The 20,801-nt window shown below is 37.1% G+C and overlaps 1 protein-coding gene across 2 annotated transcripts; it reads right to left on the bottom strand.

The window, feature by feature from the left end:
* Window positions 1-2,372: 2,372 nt before the first annotated feature.
* Window positions 2,373-19,954, bottom strand: LOC107799604 (putative serine/threonine protein kinase IREH1). Of its 2 annotated transcripts, none has more exons than XM_016622755.2 (18): window positions 19,017-19,954; window positions 17,586-17,656; window positions 17,321-17,503; window positions 15,842-17,227; window positions 15,218-15,390; window positions 14,837-15,080; window positions 13,759-13,851; window positions 13,545-13,685; window positions 13,376-13,468; window positions 11,416-11,620; window positions 10,613-10,698; window positions 8,249-8,337; window positions 7,259-7,333; window positions 7,097-7,153; window positions 6,814-6,987; window positions 6,645-6,722; window positions 2,695-2,884; window positions 2,373-2,607 (listed from the first exon to the last, which is right to left on the bottom strand). In XM_016622755.2, the coding sequence occupies exons 1-13, from the start codon at window positions 19,675-19,677 to the stop codon at window positions 7,303-7,305; spliced, it is 3,456 nt and encodes a 1,151-aa protein (XP_016478241.1). In that variant the 5' UTR covers window positions 19,678-19,954; the 3' UTR covers window positions 2,373-2,607; window positions 2,695-2,884; window positions 6,645-6,722; window positions 6,814-6,987; window positions 7,097-7,153; window positions 7,259-7,302. The 2 variants fall into 2 exon arrangements, with proteins under 2 accessions (XP_016478241.1, XP_016478233.2); XM_016622747.2 differs by having other exon boundaries at window positions 7,259-7,310.
* Window positions 19,955-20,801: the final 847 nt, after the last annotated feature.

Raw genomic sequence — 20,801 nt, 5'->3', positions numbered from 1 at the left:
AGAACCAACTCTATTCATCAATTTGTAAAAACAACAATAAATATAACGAACCTATTTTGCAGTTAAGAAAAAGAAAATGAAGAAACCCTAAGCAATAGTAAAAATAAAGTGACAAAACAACTCACCACTGTAAAATATCATAAACTACCTTAAAATATGTTCACAAACACCATATAAAATCACTGTTATCCGAAGAAGAAAGATGAGAAAAAGGCCTAAGTTGTTTAAACAGTGAGTACAAGTTAGAAAAAAATTAAAATGTAGATACAGATTAAATGGGAGCATGCGATTTTTACCATTAACTGAGCTACTGAGTTTCAAATAACAAGTGAAATTCCACAACAGTGACTGTATTTCAATTACAAATTATAAAATGACTATTTGTAAATTTTTACCCCATCACCCCGCCCCCCCCCCCCCCCCCCAATTGTCATAATAAACTAGTGAATATCACGTGGTCCACTGGCTTTGTGAACTTTTCTCTGATCCGTGCCCTTCTATGTATAGTCCAAATGAACAGACGGACAAAAAACGTAACCAGAAACATAAAAGGCTGTACAAACAAAACTCTCTTCGTTTTTTCAATTTTTTCTCAAAGTAACTCCATTCCTCGCAAAATGTCATGGCTTTATTTTAGGGAAAATTATACAGCAAGTCAAACATATATACTATATTTATCATCTGTAGCTATATTTTTATCAAATTTACAATTCATAGCTATGTTTAAGTTTTATAGCAAATCCATGAAATAAGTGATTAATTATTTTGAACTGAAACAGAAAAGCAAAAAACTCACGTAGCTCAATTGGTTAGAGTGGTGCCCGCTTATTTCTCTATTTCGCCTTGGTTGTATTCATTACTCGCACGAATACAGTTGATACATGTTGTTACCTTTGTATATACCCTTGTATTTCACCTTAGTTACAGTTAATACATCTTATATTCATTGCGCGAATAAATACAATTGAGCGCGCAGACTAATACAGTAGACACAGATTGTATTCATTGCGAGTTTGAATACAAGTGATGCAAGCTGATAACAATTCAACAGTAGCTACGAATGGTAATTAGGCAAACTATAGTTACTAGGCTCTAAACTATAGTGCTTTATGAAAATTGAAAATTTTACCTCCTATAGCAAAGATATACACCATATTTATTATAAACCAAAATCATTTTAAAATATTATTTTTTATAACTATCTTTTACATTTTGTAACAAAATAAGTATTTTATGGTATATACTACCATTGAGACATGAAATGCGCTATTTATGTTTTTTCTCTTAGACAGTTGGACATACCTATTTTTAAGGGATTGCCGTTATTGTATTCATGAATACATGACACGAATACATGTGAATACATACACGTACAGCTAGACTGCCCTGATTTTAGGCACTTTTTGCTGCTGTATTCATGAATACATGACGCGAATACATGTGCGTACAGTTGGACTGCCCTGATTTTAGGCGCTTTTTACTGTTGTGTTCGTGAATACAGCAGCACGAATACATGCGCGTACAGCTGGACTGCCCTGAATTTAGGCGCTTTTTACTGTTGTATTCATGAATACATGACGCAAATACATGTGAACACATGTGCGTACAGCTGGACTGCCCTGATTTTAGGCGCTTTTTGCTACTGTATTCATGAATACAACAGCGCGAATACAACAAATACATTACCGTAACAACTGAATAGTAGCTATAGGAAGTAATTATGTATATGGTAGCTATATGAATTTAATAGCCACTAAACAATAGTGATTTCTGAAAATTTCTCATTTTATTTGGGGATTGCACCAAATCATTCTCCATTTACTTAAATGATAACCTTAGAGGAATCAAAACTTGCTTTAGTCTTCATACCATTGATTGTACCAGAAAGGAAGGGTTGAGTCTCAAATTACTGATAACAAATTCATTGCTCGAGTCACCATTGTCATCGACTCGTACCAAACACCAAATCATACACATTTCATAATCCAAAGAAGAATATAAAAAAGACGGGGTATTTTGAAATTCTCATGGTACTTCAAGAATTGCATCGATTATGCAATTGCATAACTATTAGAGAGACTATAAAAAAGAAAAGATAGTCCATTCTGGACCAGGTAAGGCATCTTGTAAGATTAGCTTAAAACAAACCCTCCCTAAGGCAAGGTACTGGCAAAATAAAATCAATACTTGTACATGCAAGTGCGCACATAAAAAGAATGACACTTTTCTTACTACTGCACTAATTATTATTTTAGTTTTCCTCTTCTTAGCAAAGACCAAAATAACAGATAAGAGAGGCCTTAGACTAATCTCAACAGCGAAATTAGCCAGGACCTGGAGCGCAAGAAAAAAGTTAAGCAGATACTTGCAGGAACGAGTAAAGCATGGGATGTGTTTTTATTGCTGTGGAGGGAAAACTATCAGTACAATCAGAGGCCCTAACACCAATGACTCGAGGGCCTCTCGCGGTTGTGCATGAGAACAGAAGAGTAGTAAAAACTTAATGAAACAACTCAAATCACAACCTCACAGCATGAGACTTGTTTGTTTGACAAAAACACATCCTTCAGTGTAGTCAGTCACAGTCTTTAAGCTGCTTATATATATCTGCAAAAGGACGACAAAAGGTTTCAATCATCTTCTAAAGCATAACAATAGTGCTACAGAATAGAACACTATTAGGCAAGTACATACATTTACAAGATATATAGACAGGAGATGATTGGCCGGCCATCCTTTTCATCACTTTGGCCCAAAAAAAAAATTAAATCTGATACTCAGACATGCAAGTGCCATTTGGCTATGCATTAGGATTTGTCGGCTGATCATCTTTCCAACCTTTCGAAAGCAAATCATAATTGATTGATGCAAGCTGGGAGAGATTCTGCAGGAGGAAAAGTTAATAAAATTTGACCAGTCAATCAAATATGCAATGGTTCCTTAGCACCAACAGAAGACATAACATATAGCAAAAGTAACAATTGATTGATCAAAGCTGAAAGAGAGCACCAAAAGAGAAATCACATAGAACATCGCGAATCTATGTTGTAGCGCAAAACAAGGAAGCACATCAGATGAGCCAACATACAAGTATTTTGAGGATATTTTGTTTTTTTTGATATTTTTCCTGTGAATACATGTAACTAGCCCTAATCCCGTATGTAATAGGAGTAGGTTATGTATTATGTGTACTTATAAATAGGACTCACTGTAAATAGGTTATGTAACATACTTCACGGTGACCTTGAGGATGAAGTTTATATGGAGCAACCACCTATTTTTGTTGCTCAGGGGGAGGCCTTATATATCATTAGTGCCGGTCACTTTATGGTTTAAAGCAGTCTTCTCAAGTCTGGTTTGGTAAGTTCAACACAGTTATCCAGAAGTTTGGCATGACTTGTAGTAAAGCTGATCACTTTGTGTTTTATCGGCATTCTGCTTCAAATCTCTGTATTTATATGGCCGTTTATGTTGACGATATTGTTTTTACCGACAATGATCGGGATGGTATTACTATGTTGAAGCAACATCTCTTTCAGCACTTTCAGACTAAGGATCTGGGCAGATTAAAGTATTTTTTAGGTATTGAGGCCGCTCAATCTAGCTCAGGTATTGTGATCTCACAATGAAAGTATGCCTTAGACATTCTTGAGGAGACAGGAACGACAAGTTGTAGACCTGTTGACACTCCGATGGATCCGAATTCTAAACTTCTGTAAGGACGGGGGAGCCTCTTAGCGATCCTGCAAGATATAAGCGATTGGTTGGTAAATTAAATTACCTCACATTGACTAGACCTGATATTTCTTTTCCTGTGAGTGTTGTGAGTCAGTTTATGGATCTCCCTGTGATAGTCATGGGATGCAATTGTCCGCATTCTTCGGCATATAAAATCAGCTCCAGGCAAAAGATTATTGTTTGAGGATCGAAGCCAAGAGCAGATCGTTGGATACTCAGATGCTGATTGGACAAGATTACCTTCTGATAGACGTTCCACGTCTGCATATTGTGTCTTAGTAAGAGGTAATTTGGTGTCTTGGAAGAACAGGAAACGAAATGTGGTTGCTCGGTCTACTGCAGAAGCAGAATATCAAGCAATGGCTATGGCGACATGTGAGCTAATTTGGATTAAACAGTTGCTCAAGGAGTTGAAATTTGGTAAGATCAGCCAGATGGAACTTGTGTGTCATAATCAAGCTGTTCTTCATATTGCATCAAATTCAATGTTCCACGAGAGAACTAAACATATTGAGATTAACTGTCACTTTTTCAGAGATACTCTCAGGAGAAATTGCTACAAAGTTTGTGAAGTCGAATGATCAACTTGCAGATATTTTCACCAAGTCCCTCACTGGTCCTCGTATTAGTTACATATGTAACAAGCTCAGTACATATGAATTGTATGCACCAACCTGAGGGGGAGTGTTATAATAATTATGTGAATATATGTAATTAGTCCTAATCCCGTATGTAATAAGAGTAGGTTATGTATTATGTATACTTATAGATAGGACTCATTATAACATAGTTAATACATCAATAATATTTTTTCCGAGTATTATTTCTCACATTTCTAATCCTATAAATATTAGTAGTCGTTATCTTAGTTTTTGCATATTTTGAGATTAACAAACATCATTTTTTGATAAGGTGAGATTAATAAACATCATTGTGAGGCTGGAACCCTATTTGTTCGGAATGAACCTTTGGGTTACTATCAAGCCACAGTAATTTTTCCTTCTTCAATTTGCATCTTTGGTTCTTTTTTATCGTTCTTTATCGGTGATTGGTTTTGATACACCAATTGTTTTTTTAGACATACAGATAGGACAGTAAAATTGGAATTGCCCGAATGACATTATTAATCAATTTATTTTCAATTATTCTGCTTGTTATAACCTGAATCATATCACATTGTGTTCTATTGCCAAATTCATGAGTTCTAAGAGATTATACATCTGCCGGGACAACTCCTCCATGAGATAATCATCCTTGTTTTACACGCCTATAGACAACTCTTTCGGTGTATTGGAAGTTTACATGATCAAACCATCTCAAGTCCTGTCATTTATCTTCTGACATATGTGATAAGTTTTAAACTTATCTAATATTGTAACACCAATGTCTAACTGCTGGCGATCCTACCCAGTATGGGAATTGGATATTTAGTAAATTAGGAAGGGTGAACAGAAACGCTTGTTGGGAAAGCGGAGAAAGACTACAAAAGAGATTTGCTTGGTGCTGATTTAGCTCTACTAGACCAGATGCAACTTCCCAGGCATCCAATACACTAACTTCTGGACTTAAACGACATTCCCTTAAGGATACATTAGTGTCTTTTTAGTGAAGGATTTTTTTATGCTCGAAACATGGGTTCTAGAATTTTTCCACTAATGGGTTTACTTGTACTAGAAAAAGAAGAGTCCTGTTGAAGGATTTGTATCAGAGAACTAGTCGATAGATGTTCCCTAGTGACACCCCACAATGGATTCTAATTTACAAAATCGCATGTTTATGTTTACGGTACACATGGCGTTTTTAATTTTTAAATTTTTTTTTTTTGGTGTGCGTGGAGAGAATCACTCAGAGCGGGGATCAACACATGGCGTTTTTCATTTTTCATTTTTTTTTTTTGTGTGTGGAGAGAATCACTCAGCGCGGGGATCACGGAATGATTGGTCCACCAGAAAAGGAATAAATGTTAAATTCAATTTTGCTTCATTTTCATTCACTCGATTCATTTTAAGACATTATATATTCTTTTATCTGCATCTCAACAGCACTAATCTTGTTGATTTGTTAGCCTTAGAGATCCAACATTCACTCAGATGTAACATTACCGGTTTCCAACAGTTCTATAAAACTTGCCTTTCACATTGGTCGGTATCCTCGTAACGCAGGGCACTCTCATAGCCTTCTTTCATTTCAACTGTCATTTTTCAATTCTATCATTCTATCCTCTCTCTTAGAAAGCTGAGACTAGGCATTTTAAATTTCTGTACGTAAGCACCGCAAACACATCTATGGTTCAATTTTTTGGTTGACTATCTCACTGGTTTCCTCAATTATAGCACAAAATGATTTGCAAACACCATACACCATGAAATTTCATCTCATATGCTATTGGTCAACTCATCCATAACTAAGTGTAAAGGAGTACAGACACAAGGCTAATCCCTAGTGTAAACCCATGGCAATTTTTTTAAAGAATGATGCATGGTTATAGAAAACTCTTTTGTATCCCCTCCCACTGTCTTACGACTCTTTCCTAAATATCATTTAAGGCACTTATATTATTTGATATGAAATCCATTCTTCTCCCTTACCCACCAACTCACTAAAGCTATTTTTGCACTCTACCGTACTCTTTATCCACGTGAAGATGTTGCTTCGTCTCTTTAAAAATTTCCTTCAGTTATCTTAGCAGAAATATAAAACTCAGTTGTAGATCTATTAGGCACAAATCCAAAATAATCTTTTGTCACCTGCGGGAATGTCCCAAGTCTAAGCTCTATCACTTTTTCCTGGTATGACTCATAGGTTCAATACCACAATTGTTATATACCAGAATCAAGAAACAATCAAAAGCAAAGGAAGCATGCATCAAGTGTCGTGAACCAAAGTATGATCGAACATAAAATTACCTTGAATGAGAAGTTACTAAAAGAATAGTTGATGGAAGAGCCTGACTCAAATTCTGCAAGACCACCACACTCATCAACCTGTTCAGCGATGCATTGAAGTTAAACACACACACCAACAAAAATATCCAGATTCCCAAATAAACCTTAAATACGTTGGTCGTAAACATACCAGTTCATCATGACGATTACTTAAACAACTGCTACTACCGCTAACACTACCATTGTCGCTAGAATCCTCAAATTCACTGGCTGCATATACACGTTCATCTGAAGGATTCCAAGAGAAGCGACTGGTGAAATAACTTGTATCCAGTGCACTTTCTGAAGCAGGCACAAACGCAGCCTGAGAAACATACAACCATTGGTGCAACAGCGATTAGCTTAAGAGGGACATCATTGATCTATCAGATACTATACATACAGCAAAAATGAAATAGAGATTGCAGTCAAACCTTCTGTCTAGCAAGTGTGTCCCAGTTAATATCCCTAAAAAAGGGGTGCTGCTTCACCTGCATGAGAATTATATTTGTTTCCAGACAAATTCCAAACATTTAGACTTCTAAAGAATGAATAGAACTAGGTTCATATCAATGTTGATAGAAAACGAATGTCACCTCTGAGGCTCCTCCGGCTCCAAGTCTCTGGTTAGGATCTTCTGTTAGTAACCTGAAATTGACAATGACAGCAGCCTGAAATTGAGAAACGGATAAGATATAGTTCTATGATACATCTGTTAGACAGAGAAGAAAGTCATGTTTAATTTTATATTTTTGATATGTATTTGTGTTTAATTTGAGAAGAGAGTCATGTTTTATTTTTCTATTTTTTTTATAGGTAACTGTGCTTAATGTTATTAGAGCTTGGTCATCCTAATTCAAAGAACTAAGACGTAGACAAGGCTAGTAAAATCTGAGTAAATGCACATGAGGATAATAGAATTAACTCCACTAGATAATAGTATTGGGATGAAATGGGCACAAATAGAGCCAAATGGATCCAGCGGATTCACGTAGCCGACCAAAACCTGTTTTGGATTAGGCATAGTTGATTCATTGAACTCCATATCAAATAGTAGGTTCGAAACCCCCAACTCATTCTCATTTGGCAGAAAAGATCTACTTAGTGATATGACTGGTCAAAGTTATTCTTTCTGCAATGACACTTTTTTCCTGTCCTAAGAAAAGGATTTGTTAATATTAAAGAGTACCCAGAGAGAGAAGTGTCCACCTTCGGGAGTCGCCGAAGTGCATCCACGCACATGAAAACATCAAGGTGGAAAATAAATAAGCTAAAAGCATTTGAAATTTGCTATAGTGTCACAACCGTGTTCAGACAATTTACAAATAAAATTTTTAATATATTTTTTGGATAAGGTCAGGTAAAATAAATCTTTTAATAAAAATATTAGTGTTAGTAGTCAAAACCAATTTAATGATCCAGTGCCTCTCGGAAGTCCATAAAACTGATTACTCACATAGGAAAATAACATCTCATAATTCACGCATGCTTCTGCCCAGAAACAAGAGAAGGTCAAAAAAAATACTAACAGCTAAGAAGCAAGATTACATTGGGATTCAAAAGATCAGCCAGAAAGATTCTCTTACCGGTCAATCAGATCATGCGCCTCAAAACTCATTTCCTCAGGAACTCCAGGCCAAGGTATATTACAATTGAGAATATTGTCGAATATTTTCTAGATACAAGAAAAGGTTAATACAAAATTTAAAAGTGCATCAGCATAATATATCCAAAAAAATATAGAAACCGCTAAAAGAGTGCTACTGTCAGCAATTAACTGTTTATATACCAAGTTCGGAATTTGAGAGTTACATTCACTTTTGCATTCTATAATTAACGTCTAAAATTGTTAAGTGTAATCAATAAAGACTCTTAAAAGAAATATGAAAAGAAGACAGCAAGTTATTCGACAAGAGAAAGTATTCCATCAAATAATCTCCATAACAACAACGAATTAAAATATGAGATTCAGATTCGCTAATGGAAATAATAATCCAATAAGAAGGTAACTAACTAATGGTATTTGCTTGCGAGCTAATTGTTTATTGATTTAAGAAAGCAAAAGAATATAAAGTGGCCAAATGGTTATCAGAAAAGAATAAAGCAGTCAAATTTAACTTTTTCTGGTAAGTAATAATATAACTTGACGACAGGGCAGCCCGGTGCATTAAGCTCTCGCTATGCGCGGGGTCCGGAGCAGGGCCGGACCACAAGGGTCTATTGTACGTAGCCTTACCCTGCATTTCTGCAAGAGGCTGTTTCCACGGCTCGAACCCGTGACCTCCTGGTCACATGACAACAACTTTACCGGGTACGCCAAAGTTCCCCTTCCAGATTTCAAAAAATTGTCATGAGCATAACAAGGATTTATTTAGTTGATCCCAATGAGTTTCGGGGTGGGTGAGGCATAGCTTATTGATTGGTAACTCATATCATGAAATAGCAGTTCACAATACCTATAAGTGATATTAGAAATAGATCCATAAACATTTAGCAACAAAATCCATATAATTTACTGGGACTTCCTTTTTGCTCTTTAGTTTTATTATTAAACTCATTTAATAAACAACAACGACGACTACGCCTCAATCCCAAACAAGTTGGCGTCGGCTATATAAATCCTCACTGCTTCATTTAAGCTCAACTCATATTATCACTCATACCAAATAAATTAAAAGTGAACAAGTGTATGTATGTGTGTGTGTGTGTGTGTGTGTGTGTGTGTGTGTGTATATATATATATATATATATATATATATATATATATATATATATATATATACCTCTCTACCTCCGGAGTAGAGGTAAGGTCTGCGTATACACTACCCTCCCCACACCCTACTTGTGGGATTATACCGTGTATGTTATTGTGTGTGTGTGTATATATATATATATATATATATATATATATATATATATATAAGAAGTTCTCTAACAAATCTAAAACCTATTCCCAACTAGTAGATATCACCGATATGGATCTTTTTCTTCCATTGTGTCCTATATTTACTTAAGTTTGCATTGATTCCAAGAATTTTTCTATTAAACTCATTTATTTTTTAGAAGGTAAAAAAAAACTTTTTAACACTAAACAATACTTTTCTTTTCCACGTACCCTAACCTCCAACACTCCAACCCAGCAACACCTATTGTCTTTCCTACTTGGGTGACTCGAAGTCCCAACCCTCACTCGTCAACTCTAAAAAATGCTAAGTAAATTAGTTATCATCATGTAAGACATATTTACTCAAAATAAATGCAGCTTAAAGTCTGGATAACACGCAAAAAACTATAAATAAAATCAGAAAAGATGAAGAGTCAATGTGAGGGCAAAGAATGTCCCAAGTGCTACAATTGTGAAAGAAAAAGCGAAAACACAAAAACATGCTACTTTCTTTAAAATGAAGATCTAAGTTGCTTCTCATAAATACATTTAGGTCCTATTTGGTTTAATCTTTTTCACCTGATTTTATGATTAAATCAGTTCTATTAATTAAATCGGTAATCATTTGAAGAAGTCGTTTTCTTTTTACTATATCCACATATTTCTCTAATACAGATGGTTAGTATGAAATCAGTTATTTAATGCATGTTGAAGCAATTAAAATCGGTTTCATATGCCAAGCGAAACAAGCTGTTAGGAGATGACTATATTTCCACCAGATAGAAACTAGCATTATTTCAGGTATTCCATTATTCCAACCTAATAGCTCCAATTTTAGTGGGATGTCCCCAAAAGGACATTTCAAAGTATTCTACAGACTATGCCATCTCTTCCCACAATTGAAAAAATTGCTTAGGCAATATAGAGAAAGATTTGAACATAACGTAAAGCATAAAGAATAATAGTTGTTCATTCTTTTATATAAACACAAACACTGATCAACGAAATACATTCATAATGTCACATGGGAAAATAAACAATAAACACAATTTTACAAAATATTAACCTGAGGGTGCTCTGCATTAAAAGGTGGAATGCCAACAATCAACTCAAAGAGGATAACACCCACAGACCACCAATCAGCCGTGAAACCTGCAAAAAGAATTAAGCTGTGGTAATGTGACACCCTAGGCGAATCCCACATCGACAAAACACAGGAAAGATGCTGGGTATATAAGTAGACATGCCTTAGACCTTAGTGACGCGTTTTAAAGTCGTATGGGCCTAGGCCCAAAGCGGACAATACTACTAGTGGGTTGGGCTGTTACATATGGTATCAAAGCCACTCCGCGTGCAACCTTGAACGGTGGTGGGGCAAACCTCAACGAGGATGCTGAGTCCCTAAGGGAGTGTATGTGACACCCTAGGCGAATCCTACATCGACAAAATACGGGAGAGATGCTGGGTATATAAGTAGACATGCATTAGACCTTAGTGACGCGTTTTAAAGTCGTGTGGGCCTAGGCCCAAAGCGGACAATATCACTAATGGATTAGGTTGTTACAGGTAACCACTTAACCAGAAACATAATGGCACCAAAGAAGAATGTTATCACATCCAACTAGTTTTCTTCCAGGTTAAAGATAAATCTAAACCACAAAGATATGACAATTTCAACGGAGGCTTAATACGAAGATTTGAATATCTCTAAACCAAGCAACAATTTCGACAACTGAGATTCATCATCTTCCATCATGGATGACAACAGGATGATATATATCTGATTGCTTCATCTGCCACTTCTCAAAAGATAAATCAGTAGTTCATTGTCGTTGATGGCAGAGAACAACAAATAAGAGAAATACATACCATGCCCTGTTCCTAGAAGGATTTCGGGTGCCAAATAGTCTGGTGTGCCAACAGCAGAACGTTTCCCGCGCCTCTCCTGCTGATGCTCAGGTGCCCATAACTGAGATTCATCATCTTCCATCATGGATGCTCCACTGACTGCAGGACCAGACAAGTCATCTGTGCTATTGATAAGACCAACTTTAGAAAGCCCAAAGTCCGTCAACTGTAAACAATAGCACCATTATAGCTAACTCATCAGCAAGAAGACTGCACGCTTAAACATGATAATGAACTTCAAACCAGAAACCACAAAAGAAACAGGTCTATCAGGAACCTTTGCATTTTAGCTTGACTACTATTAAGATCTATAGGCAAAAGAGCAGAATAATAGAAATTCAACCTCACTAAGAAAAATAACTTAATGCAGTTCAAGCAAGTTTATACAAAGATGAGCTGATTTTTAACAATGGCAAACATTTGTACATCAATTGACAAGACCTGCTTACATCAGCAAAAACTATGAAATTACACTTCAGTGATTTGCGCTTGAGAAGGGATAATTAACATAAGCATACTCGACCCAAGCTCAACAACAACAAACCCAGTGTAATCCCACAAGTAGGGGGTCTGGGGAGGGTAGTGCGTACGCAGCCTTACCCCTACCTTGTACAGGTAGAGAGGTTGTTTCCGGTAGACCCTTGGCTCCAAACAAGCGACCCAAGCTCAAAAAGGAAACAAAAAATATAACGATGGGAGGACAATACGAGTACGGAAAAAAAAAGGCTGAATTATATAACCCCCCAAAGAACTGTAGAAACAACTAGACTTAAACCCTATGGACTAAAGGGTATATTACCTCATTAGAACCCTCAATTGCTTTTATTTATTAGAAGAATTATCACGTTAGATTCCATTAAAGAACCTAAGAGTGCTTTGGCAAACAGATCTGTGGTTACATAGCATTTCAGAGTAAGCTGTTACACTTACTATGCAAATAGTCATGCCCATGGCGACAGACTATATTGAACCAATATATGTTTATCGTGTTTCACTGAATGACGTGTCCATAACTTTTAACTCGATTAAACAGTTGCCTTAAATATTTTATATTCCAAACCTAGGCCTTTATTTGGTCAAGATTGAAATGCATAGAAGAATTACCAACTTGATGTGACAAGCCTGGCCCAAGTCCACTCGTGAAATTCCCCAGTTTCAATACTATGAATTACAGGTTGACATTCACATACATCCCTGACACGCTGGCAAGCTACACAGTTAACAACATGGATACCAAGCAATTTTTGATAGCCGATAAATCCCGAAAACAAGTAGGTGCACGGTCGAAACTTGGTAGATATTAGCTCCGCCCCTTTGCCCTTCTTCACTTAAATACCAGACTTTGTCCATGCTGGGTTTGAACTCATGACGTGCGCCTAACCCACACATCGCTCGTCGTACTCTTACCCCTGAACCAAAGCCCGGGGGGAGGGGGTGGTGGTTTGCAACATGGATACCAAACATGCACTTGCTAAGATAGAAAGAAACAAGCTGGAGGATCTAAGAGAATTGTCTTCAAACCAATAAAGTGGGAATACAAGTCCAGTTAAAACAGTAATATAACTCCATTTCACTCTCAATCAATTGCACCTCAATCCCAAACTAGTCGTGCCTATATGATTCCTCTATAACCATTCTGCTTTATCGTGGCCCATTTTACTATTTGTCTTCTAAGAAAAATTAAGGGGTTCTACTCGAAGTGCTTTTAAGTCTCACACTCATTCCTACACTGATATACAAGTCTCCAACCAAACTATAAAGGCTCCTCGGAAACACGAAAAACTGACGTGTAGCAACACCTAAACCTTAGTCTCAACTTATTGGTATCACCAATATAGATTCTGTGCTTTCATTATGCTCAGTTCTTAGCTAAATCCGAATTGACAGCACTTATAAAAGTAAAATATAAGATAAACAATACCTTGATATGACCATCATGAGCAATCAACAAATTGTCTGGCTTTAAATCACGATGAACCACTTGCAAAGAGTGCAGATATTCCAGAGCAAGCACCTGATCAGCTCCGAGTATCAGATTTATGTTTAACCATGTTGTGCACGATGTTTGTAAGGGAGATATAAATACTCACTACTTCAGCAATATATACACGAGCAACATCTTCATCCAAGCAACCAAGATTCCTCAACAATGAATACAGGTCCCCCCCATTCAGGTATTCCATCACAAGGTACAAGTTTTCACGGCAAGTAAATGAGTAGAAGAAGCGAACCTAATACGTAAAAAATTAGTAAAACAGTTTATCATGTCTAGAAGTAAAAGCTTTCTCAGTTCACCATGCTCACCACAAAGGGATTGCGAACCGATATTAAAATATCACGTTCCGCCAAGATACTCTCAACGGCATTTTTGCGTATCATATCTGCCTTTTTCAAAACCTGTAGACTAAACATGTAAGTTGGACAGCCACAATAAACATCCTTTTCTGACACATAAAATTAACACTTGTGCAATTAAGATATTGAGTATAAGGCTAAGAAGAGGTGGGATCACAAAAGCAGTATACTCTACCACCAGCACCCATGGAGGGCCAAGATCTTTCTCACCTTGAGTTGAGCAAAAATTTCATGTATGCTCAAAAAAGTATAAAGCGCAAATAAGGCATAAAACCAAATTCAATTGAATGAGACAGTAACTGATGCAGGAAAGCTGAATGGTTCTCAACCTAAATCTTGGTTCCACAGACCAGAAGCTTCTGAGAAGAAAAAATAATATCATCAGAGAAACCAACAGACATGCCGACAACACATATCCAGCAGAATACAAATGGGAGACCTCAGTTAAACGATGAAGAAATCACACATCCCCTGCTCAAGACCTTGAAAAGATATAGATGTGCAGACGCCTTTTTGATAGGAAACTGAAGCACACATACATACATCATAAAGTTAACTATGCAACTCCCTGGAATTTCCAAAAGGCAATTGGGTAATGAATTTAAAATGGTTTTTTTAATATACTGAAATATGTATTCTTTTGGTTCTAAATGTTCTCTCGCCAATCTCTTTCCTTTCCTCTTCCTGTGGTTATAGCGTTCCCAAGTGATGAAGAACATCTTGCCGTTGTTACATAATCCTTCCAGATACATCCCCAAATTCATCATAAATTCCTCTTCTAGAGACGGCAAAATGCATATGAAAACAACTTGATGACATGGAGTTCTTGTTTCAGTTGTCTCTTGGCTGGGGTTTAGGGAGACAAAGTTTTAGAGGTGCTTGCTCACATATCAGATGAAAATCATCTTAAGAGAAAGGAAAACACGACAGAGGGTTGATCAACACAAAAATAAACAAAAGAAAATAGAAGGCTCACGAGAGTTGATCAACAAAAAAAGAAACTCCTATAGCAAACTGTCAGTAATACCTTAATTGCAAAGAAATCTCCAGTTGCTCTCTTTTTCGCCAAGAAAACACGGCCAAATGCACCACGACTAATTGGTTTTATTATCTCGAAGTCATCTATAGAGGTACGGTCTTTCGAATGAATAGGGCTGGTTCTCAAGCTACGCACAACATCATCTTCCAAGGGAGCATCTTCATCAATGACAGTGCTAGTGATATCAACCTTGTCATCATCAACTAGTTCGCATAGTTGCAAATACTTCTCCCTGAAGTAGAAAGACAAAAGTATTATTCCTTCCTTTTATTTCCTCCGTAGTCACCGCCTGATGTCACAATTCTTACAATTTATCTTTTTCTCGGAAAGCACCAGCAGGGTTAAATCACAAGCAAGAAACTAAATTACCTTATCAGCTTCTCTATGCGGGTTCCAAATGTTTCCACTGTAAGTGCATCCAACTTTCTGCGTTCCGTCACAACTTTCAGATCTTCAAGGCAAGAGAGCAAATAGGACAGAGACTGATCATCATCTAAAGGCGTATTTGCCACACATCGAGCAATATCTGCCAGTTCATTCATCTTCAACATAAAAAATTATAACATCAAAATGTCAAAATTCAGAATTCCTGAAAATATGGAAGCAGGTTATTTAAAGAAGTCAATACCAAATATACTACACTAACACGAGCAACTGTAGGATATAAGATAAATATTACTGAAGCTTTACAGTGAGACAGGGAAATATCATTATAAACTCTATTTCAATCAATATGTTGCAAGAAACACAAGGTTCTCAAACTTCAAATGGAGCAACTCCAAAGAATAAGACAGAAAATAAGGCTCAAATCAGAACTGAAAATGCTAATCATATTTCCACTTTAATAACAATTAAGCAATTACATATAATAAACCAGTGAAAGATATATACAAGTCCATGCAGCCGTTGAGCGCTGCAAAACAAATTCTTACCTTGATCACCAAAAAAATAACGAAATTAAAAAGTAGGTAGTAGATATGTATTGGCAGCTACCTGAGGGAGATCGTCATGCTCAGAGAAACCACCTTTACCTGCCAATAACAGGTCTATCTGACTGGTCCTTGGTGTCTGCAAGGGGGACCTAGGGGTCATGCTGCCTGCAGATGATGTTGTCATTCCTTGATCTGACTTTGGTCCAAAGCGGGTTTTACAAGACATAGTGGGTAAACCTTTAAGTTCATCCATGAACATAGAGTTATCTGCTTCAGGAAAAGAGTCCAGCATGTCTTCTGAACCTCTGCGTGACCAATCACTAAGTTTTGGAGAGAAAGGTTCAGATTCCTCGGTTACACTAGAGTTTGATATTTTTGCGACATCTGGACTTCCAACAGTTGGCTGGAAGTCTTTCTGTGAAAATGACTCCATGAGCTTCTCAAGAGTATCTGCAATTCTAATCAAGCGCTCATTGACACTAAGACCCTTTTGATCACAACGATCAGCAATAGCACAAATTCTGGAGTGGTCTTCCACATGCAAAGTGGGAACCTCCTCCTCACAAATGCGACAAATTATTGAACTTTCATCTGATACACTTGGTTGATCACCCCAGTAGCCCCAAGAAACTTTATACTGGTGCTTGGAAGGAATTGAAGAGTGTGCATGAGAATCTTTAGCAGAAAGAAGCTGAGGATGCTTGGCAGCAGCTAGATCTACATCAGGAGTTCCTCTTTTGTTCATAAATAGCTTTGAAGGTTCAATATTGCCTTCAATTGTGTCCTTGGTTGGAGAAGCTTGTTTGGGACTTTTTACTGCTGGAGTTGGAAATTTCTTCCAGGATGCCATTTGATCTCCCCTTCCACCAGGAGACTCCAAATGTTTTGGATTTTCCGCTTGCAAGGCCTGAGAGTCTCCTTGCTGTACAGCCTGATCTCTCTTCCACTCTAACCCATGTTGTTCCTGACTATAAAATTTTCTTGGGGCCGGCACCTTTGGGAATTGCATAGGGCCAGACATCTTACTATTTCTTCCCATGCCTGGAGGAATGCGTTTTTCCACAGGCTGCAACGATTGACGAAGTTGAAATACAGGTTCATCCTCAGCAAATGCACTTTCCTTGTGGAATTGAAGCAATCGTGTACACCTTGTAAGTATAAAAAGCATCCTAGTATGCAGCTGCTTCAGTGTACCCATTGGAAGTTCCTGGCGTCTGTCATCCAGGTCCTGAACAATCCCCTCACATTGAAGCCAAAATTCCCCTGGTGATGTCATTGCACAGCTCCGAGCCAAAACCAGCAAATCTTCAATCGTTTCCTGCCATTCTGGATGGGTTTCTGCATTTTTTTCCAGAACTCCAACCAGATCGGCCGCGAAAATACGCAGATCAGAGTCCACTTCCTCCTTTGCTTTGTCGAACTTTGCTCTAATCATGGTTAAGACCTCCTTTTAAAATTGCAAGAAATGGGTTATAGTTGAAACCAATATTAAGATCATTCATTACTAACTTAAAGAACCAAGCACAAAAGATTACATTACCTCCAAATTGTTTAAACCTCGAGGCTTCCAGAATGGATAAGGCCGTACGCCTTTGGAATTAAGTTCATGGGAGAAACTTTTTATATCTGCAGGAAACCTTTTCCTAGGTGCACTGGTTACCCGCAGTATAGCTTGAAAGCGGGGTGATTCGGACTCCTTTGGATTATCACATTCATAAGATGTCTACAAAGCACATTTTCATTAGACTACGGGTAACACTACAGCAAGACAACTAATGCAATAGGTATTCATTAAACCTTTTTACCTTCAATTCGGGAGTAGATACATCTATGCCTCTGAGACCTCCAGAATGGCCCCAAGATGAATTGAATTGCCCTATCACAACAATGCAATAAGCAAATGAAAATACTTACTCATCATGAAACCCGCAAAATCTATAGTCAATAGGGGAATAAGGATATGAAATTTTGGATCATGACCTCATGTAAAGTTTCTGAGCTCTCAGATGATGTCCACCATTATCCAGATAAGTCTAATAACAAATTAGCTCTCAATTTTTTTTTCAAGGACATGACTCCTGATAGGAAGGTATAGAGGTCGAGCATTAGGGCTGTAGGTTAAGGGGTAGTCGAGCGTTTTTCCTCTTTGTACCAGCTAATCTGATAGTGTTTTGTCTAGGACTGCTAGCGGGTTATGTTGTGTTTCACACTTTTGCATAGTATTTGTGCTATTGCTTTCCCATTTATTTGCTGTCTCTCACGTTGTTGATATTATTTTTCTGGTTTTTGTTGTTGTTACGGATCTATTGTCTCTGAGCCGAGGGTCTCCCGGAAACAGCCTCTCTATCCCTCCGGGTAGGGGTAAGGTCTGCGTACACTCTACTCTCCCCAAACCCCACCGGTGGTATGCTACTGGGTTGTTGTTGTTGTTGTTGTTATTAGATGGTTTCTATAATTAATTACGCTAGTGAATTGTCAGCAAGCAACAACACCTTTCCCAGTAGGAGAAAAATGAAAGGACAGAAAGAGAACTTTTTGACTAGAATTTACATAATACATAAAGCTGTGAGCAGTCTAGAATTTGATCCCTTATATAGCAACTAAGGATAATGAACATGCTATCAAATTCTGTCTTCCGAATGCATTATTGTCAATCTTTTCCCTATCTTAATCTGTCGCAGGATAAATGGACACCAAAATTAAAGCAACCAAAAAAGGGAGCAGGGTGGCATAAGGTTTAATTACCCAATGTAGTGAAAAAGTAATTGTACAATATCTTGTGAACTAAAAAACATGGGAGAACCAGCTGCATTTCCTTAGTCTAATGCCTATTTTCTTTCCTCAATGTTCCTGCACTACGTACATAATGTGTTTAGCAAACCAGCTAATTTCGTACTCAATAACCCTTTATTTAGCCTATGCGCATTAATGAGAGAGCTCTTATGTCCTATGACAACAGCTAGACCTTTTTTATCAGTAAGCAAGAGATTTCATTGCTATAAATCCTAGCAGGATTACATAATGCCTCATTTATACCGCTTCAGCTGTAGTGCTACTATTTTTTAGCAATGTGGTTGGCCAAGAAACATGTTGATTCCCGAAATGGCTCAGTTTTGTAATGTGAGTCATTATATGAGTCTAAATTTGTCACTAAATCTGTATTTTAGTTAAGGGGCGTCTCTTCAAGTTTTTTGCTACAAAATTCAACTGAATTGGAATGGCCAGAAGATTCTAACCTGCTCCAGAAGATGATTCACCGCTCTGCAGCCTTGATGGGCCTGGTATATGTGGGCTTCTCTCCCTCAATGGAGCATTCTCGGGAGACCCCAATACTGACTTCTTCTCATCCTTCTTCCCTATACTTTTCATTCCCGAACCAGAACTCAATGACGGCCCATCACCGACAGTCTTAGACAAGTTGCTGGAACCTAAAGCATTTCCTTTCTCTCTACTACTACTCCCATATCCAAAAAAGCTCTCCTGCGGCAACGGCCCTGATCGTGTTTTAATTTTATTCAAGCCCAACGATGACGCCATTATCGGTGACAACGGAAAAGAAGCAGTAGCCCCAGCAGTTTCTTTAGTAGTTTCCGTTAACCCTCCTTTCTTCAACTTGAACGTTGCCGCCGTTTCTTTTTTAACTTCCACACTACTTGGGCTTTCTTTGCCTTTATTAGTAGCATCCTTATCCTTTTTCTTCTTATCTTTGAAGCTGCTAGCAAAACTTGACAAGGAAGTAGGTGTACTTGGAGAGTTGTCCTTAGACTTGCCTTTCTTCTTATCGGATCGGACCGGAGAGTTGGAGTTAGACCCACTGGATCTTGGACTGTTGTAGGATCCATCTGGACTTGAGGTTTCCGGTTTCTTCGATGAGAAAAATCGACCTTTGAACACCATCTTAGTAACTGATTTTGATCGCTAGGGTTTTTTCCCCTTTTTTGGGACTACTTCTCTTCTTCTTCAGCTATAATTTTTGAAGTGAATGAATCACAGCCCCGGCAAGCATCGAAGATGAATGCAGGGGCTGTGATGTTGGACTAAAGCATGAATGAGTGAAGATGCGGAGTTTGGACTGAACTTTCCGTTTTTTTTTCTTTCTTCCTTTTGTGTCTTCTTTCGGAAAAGAAGGAGCGGATTACTGGGCGGGATGTTAGGGGGCGAGGATGTGATGGATAAAGAAGTGGGGTTGAATTTGAAGGAGACCAAGAAAAGACAGACACTTTGACAGTTGTGGAAGTTTCTTATTTTTTGTAGTTTTTTGAGTTGGAGTTTCCTTATACTTACATCTAAAATAGAAATATTAAAGAAAACAATGGATATATTTATTTATTTATATGGATAAGGTTGAAAGTAGTCAAATGGTTAGATACGGAGAAAGATGTTTATTTATTATGATCGTGATTATTTTTACTATCTAATTTTAATATACTAACTTCTTATAATTTATTAAGCACCCATGTATATCATACTTTTTATATTTATATAATATAATGTTCAAAAGTTTTTAAAATTTAATTTTATTTAATTAACTAAATCAAAATATTGATGTGATGTTCTAATTTTTAATCGGAAAAAGGGCCAAATATACCCTTTACTTTCATATATTATCTACATTTAATCTCTGTTATATTATCAGGCCAAATTTACCCATATCGTTATACTATCGGGCCAAATTTACCCATACATTTATACTATCGGGTCAAATTTACCCCTATAATCAGCAAACTTTTAAAAATACCCCTTGATCTGTTAAGTAATTCAAAATCTCCCAAATTCCTTTTATTTAAATCACTTGTTGTTCTTCTTGGTCCACTATTTTAAAAATAATTGGCATTTACATGCTTTCTGAATTAGAGAAAAAAATATGAGAAAAAATATTAAATAATAATACCGAATAAACAAAGTATAGTAAATTGAAAAATCTAAATTAGGTAGCTTTTCTAAATTCTAAAATATTTACAACATCCCAATTTAAATGAATTCGTTGCACCAAATGTATGCAAGCTTTGCAAGTATTAGTG

The sequence above is a fragment of the Nicotiana tabacum genome, chromosome 4 (assembly GCF_000715075.1).
Source record: "Nicotiana tabacum cultivar K326 chromosome 4, ASM71507v2, whole genome shotgun sequence".
NCBI lineage: Eukaryota > Viridiplantae > Streptophyta > Magnoliopsida > Solanales > Solanaceae > Nicotiana > Nicotiana tabacum.
The sequence above is the reverse complement of the archived record's forward strand: the minus strand, read 5'-3'. Positions and strand labels throughout refer to the sequence as shown.

Bases quoted from the DNA above. Each gene is read 5' to 3' on its own strand.
- LOC107799604 (XM_016622747.2), bottom strand. From the start codon at position 19,677: ATGGTGTTCAAAGGTCGATTTTTCTCATCGAAGAAACCGGAAACCTCA. The intron at 17,657-19,016 runs GTTAGAATCTTC...TTGTTGTGATAG, and splicing joins TGAATCATCTTCTGGAGCAG to GGCAATTCAATTCATCTTGG. The intron at 6,988-7,096 runs GTTTGACTGCAA...TATGTTTCTCAG, and splicing joins ACACACTTGCTAGACAGAAG to GCTGCGTTTGTGCCTGCTTC.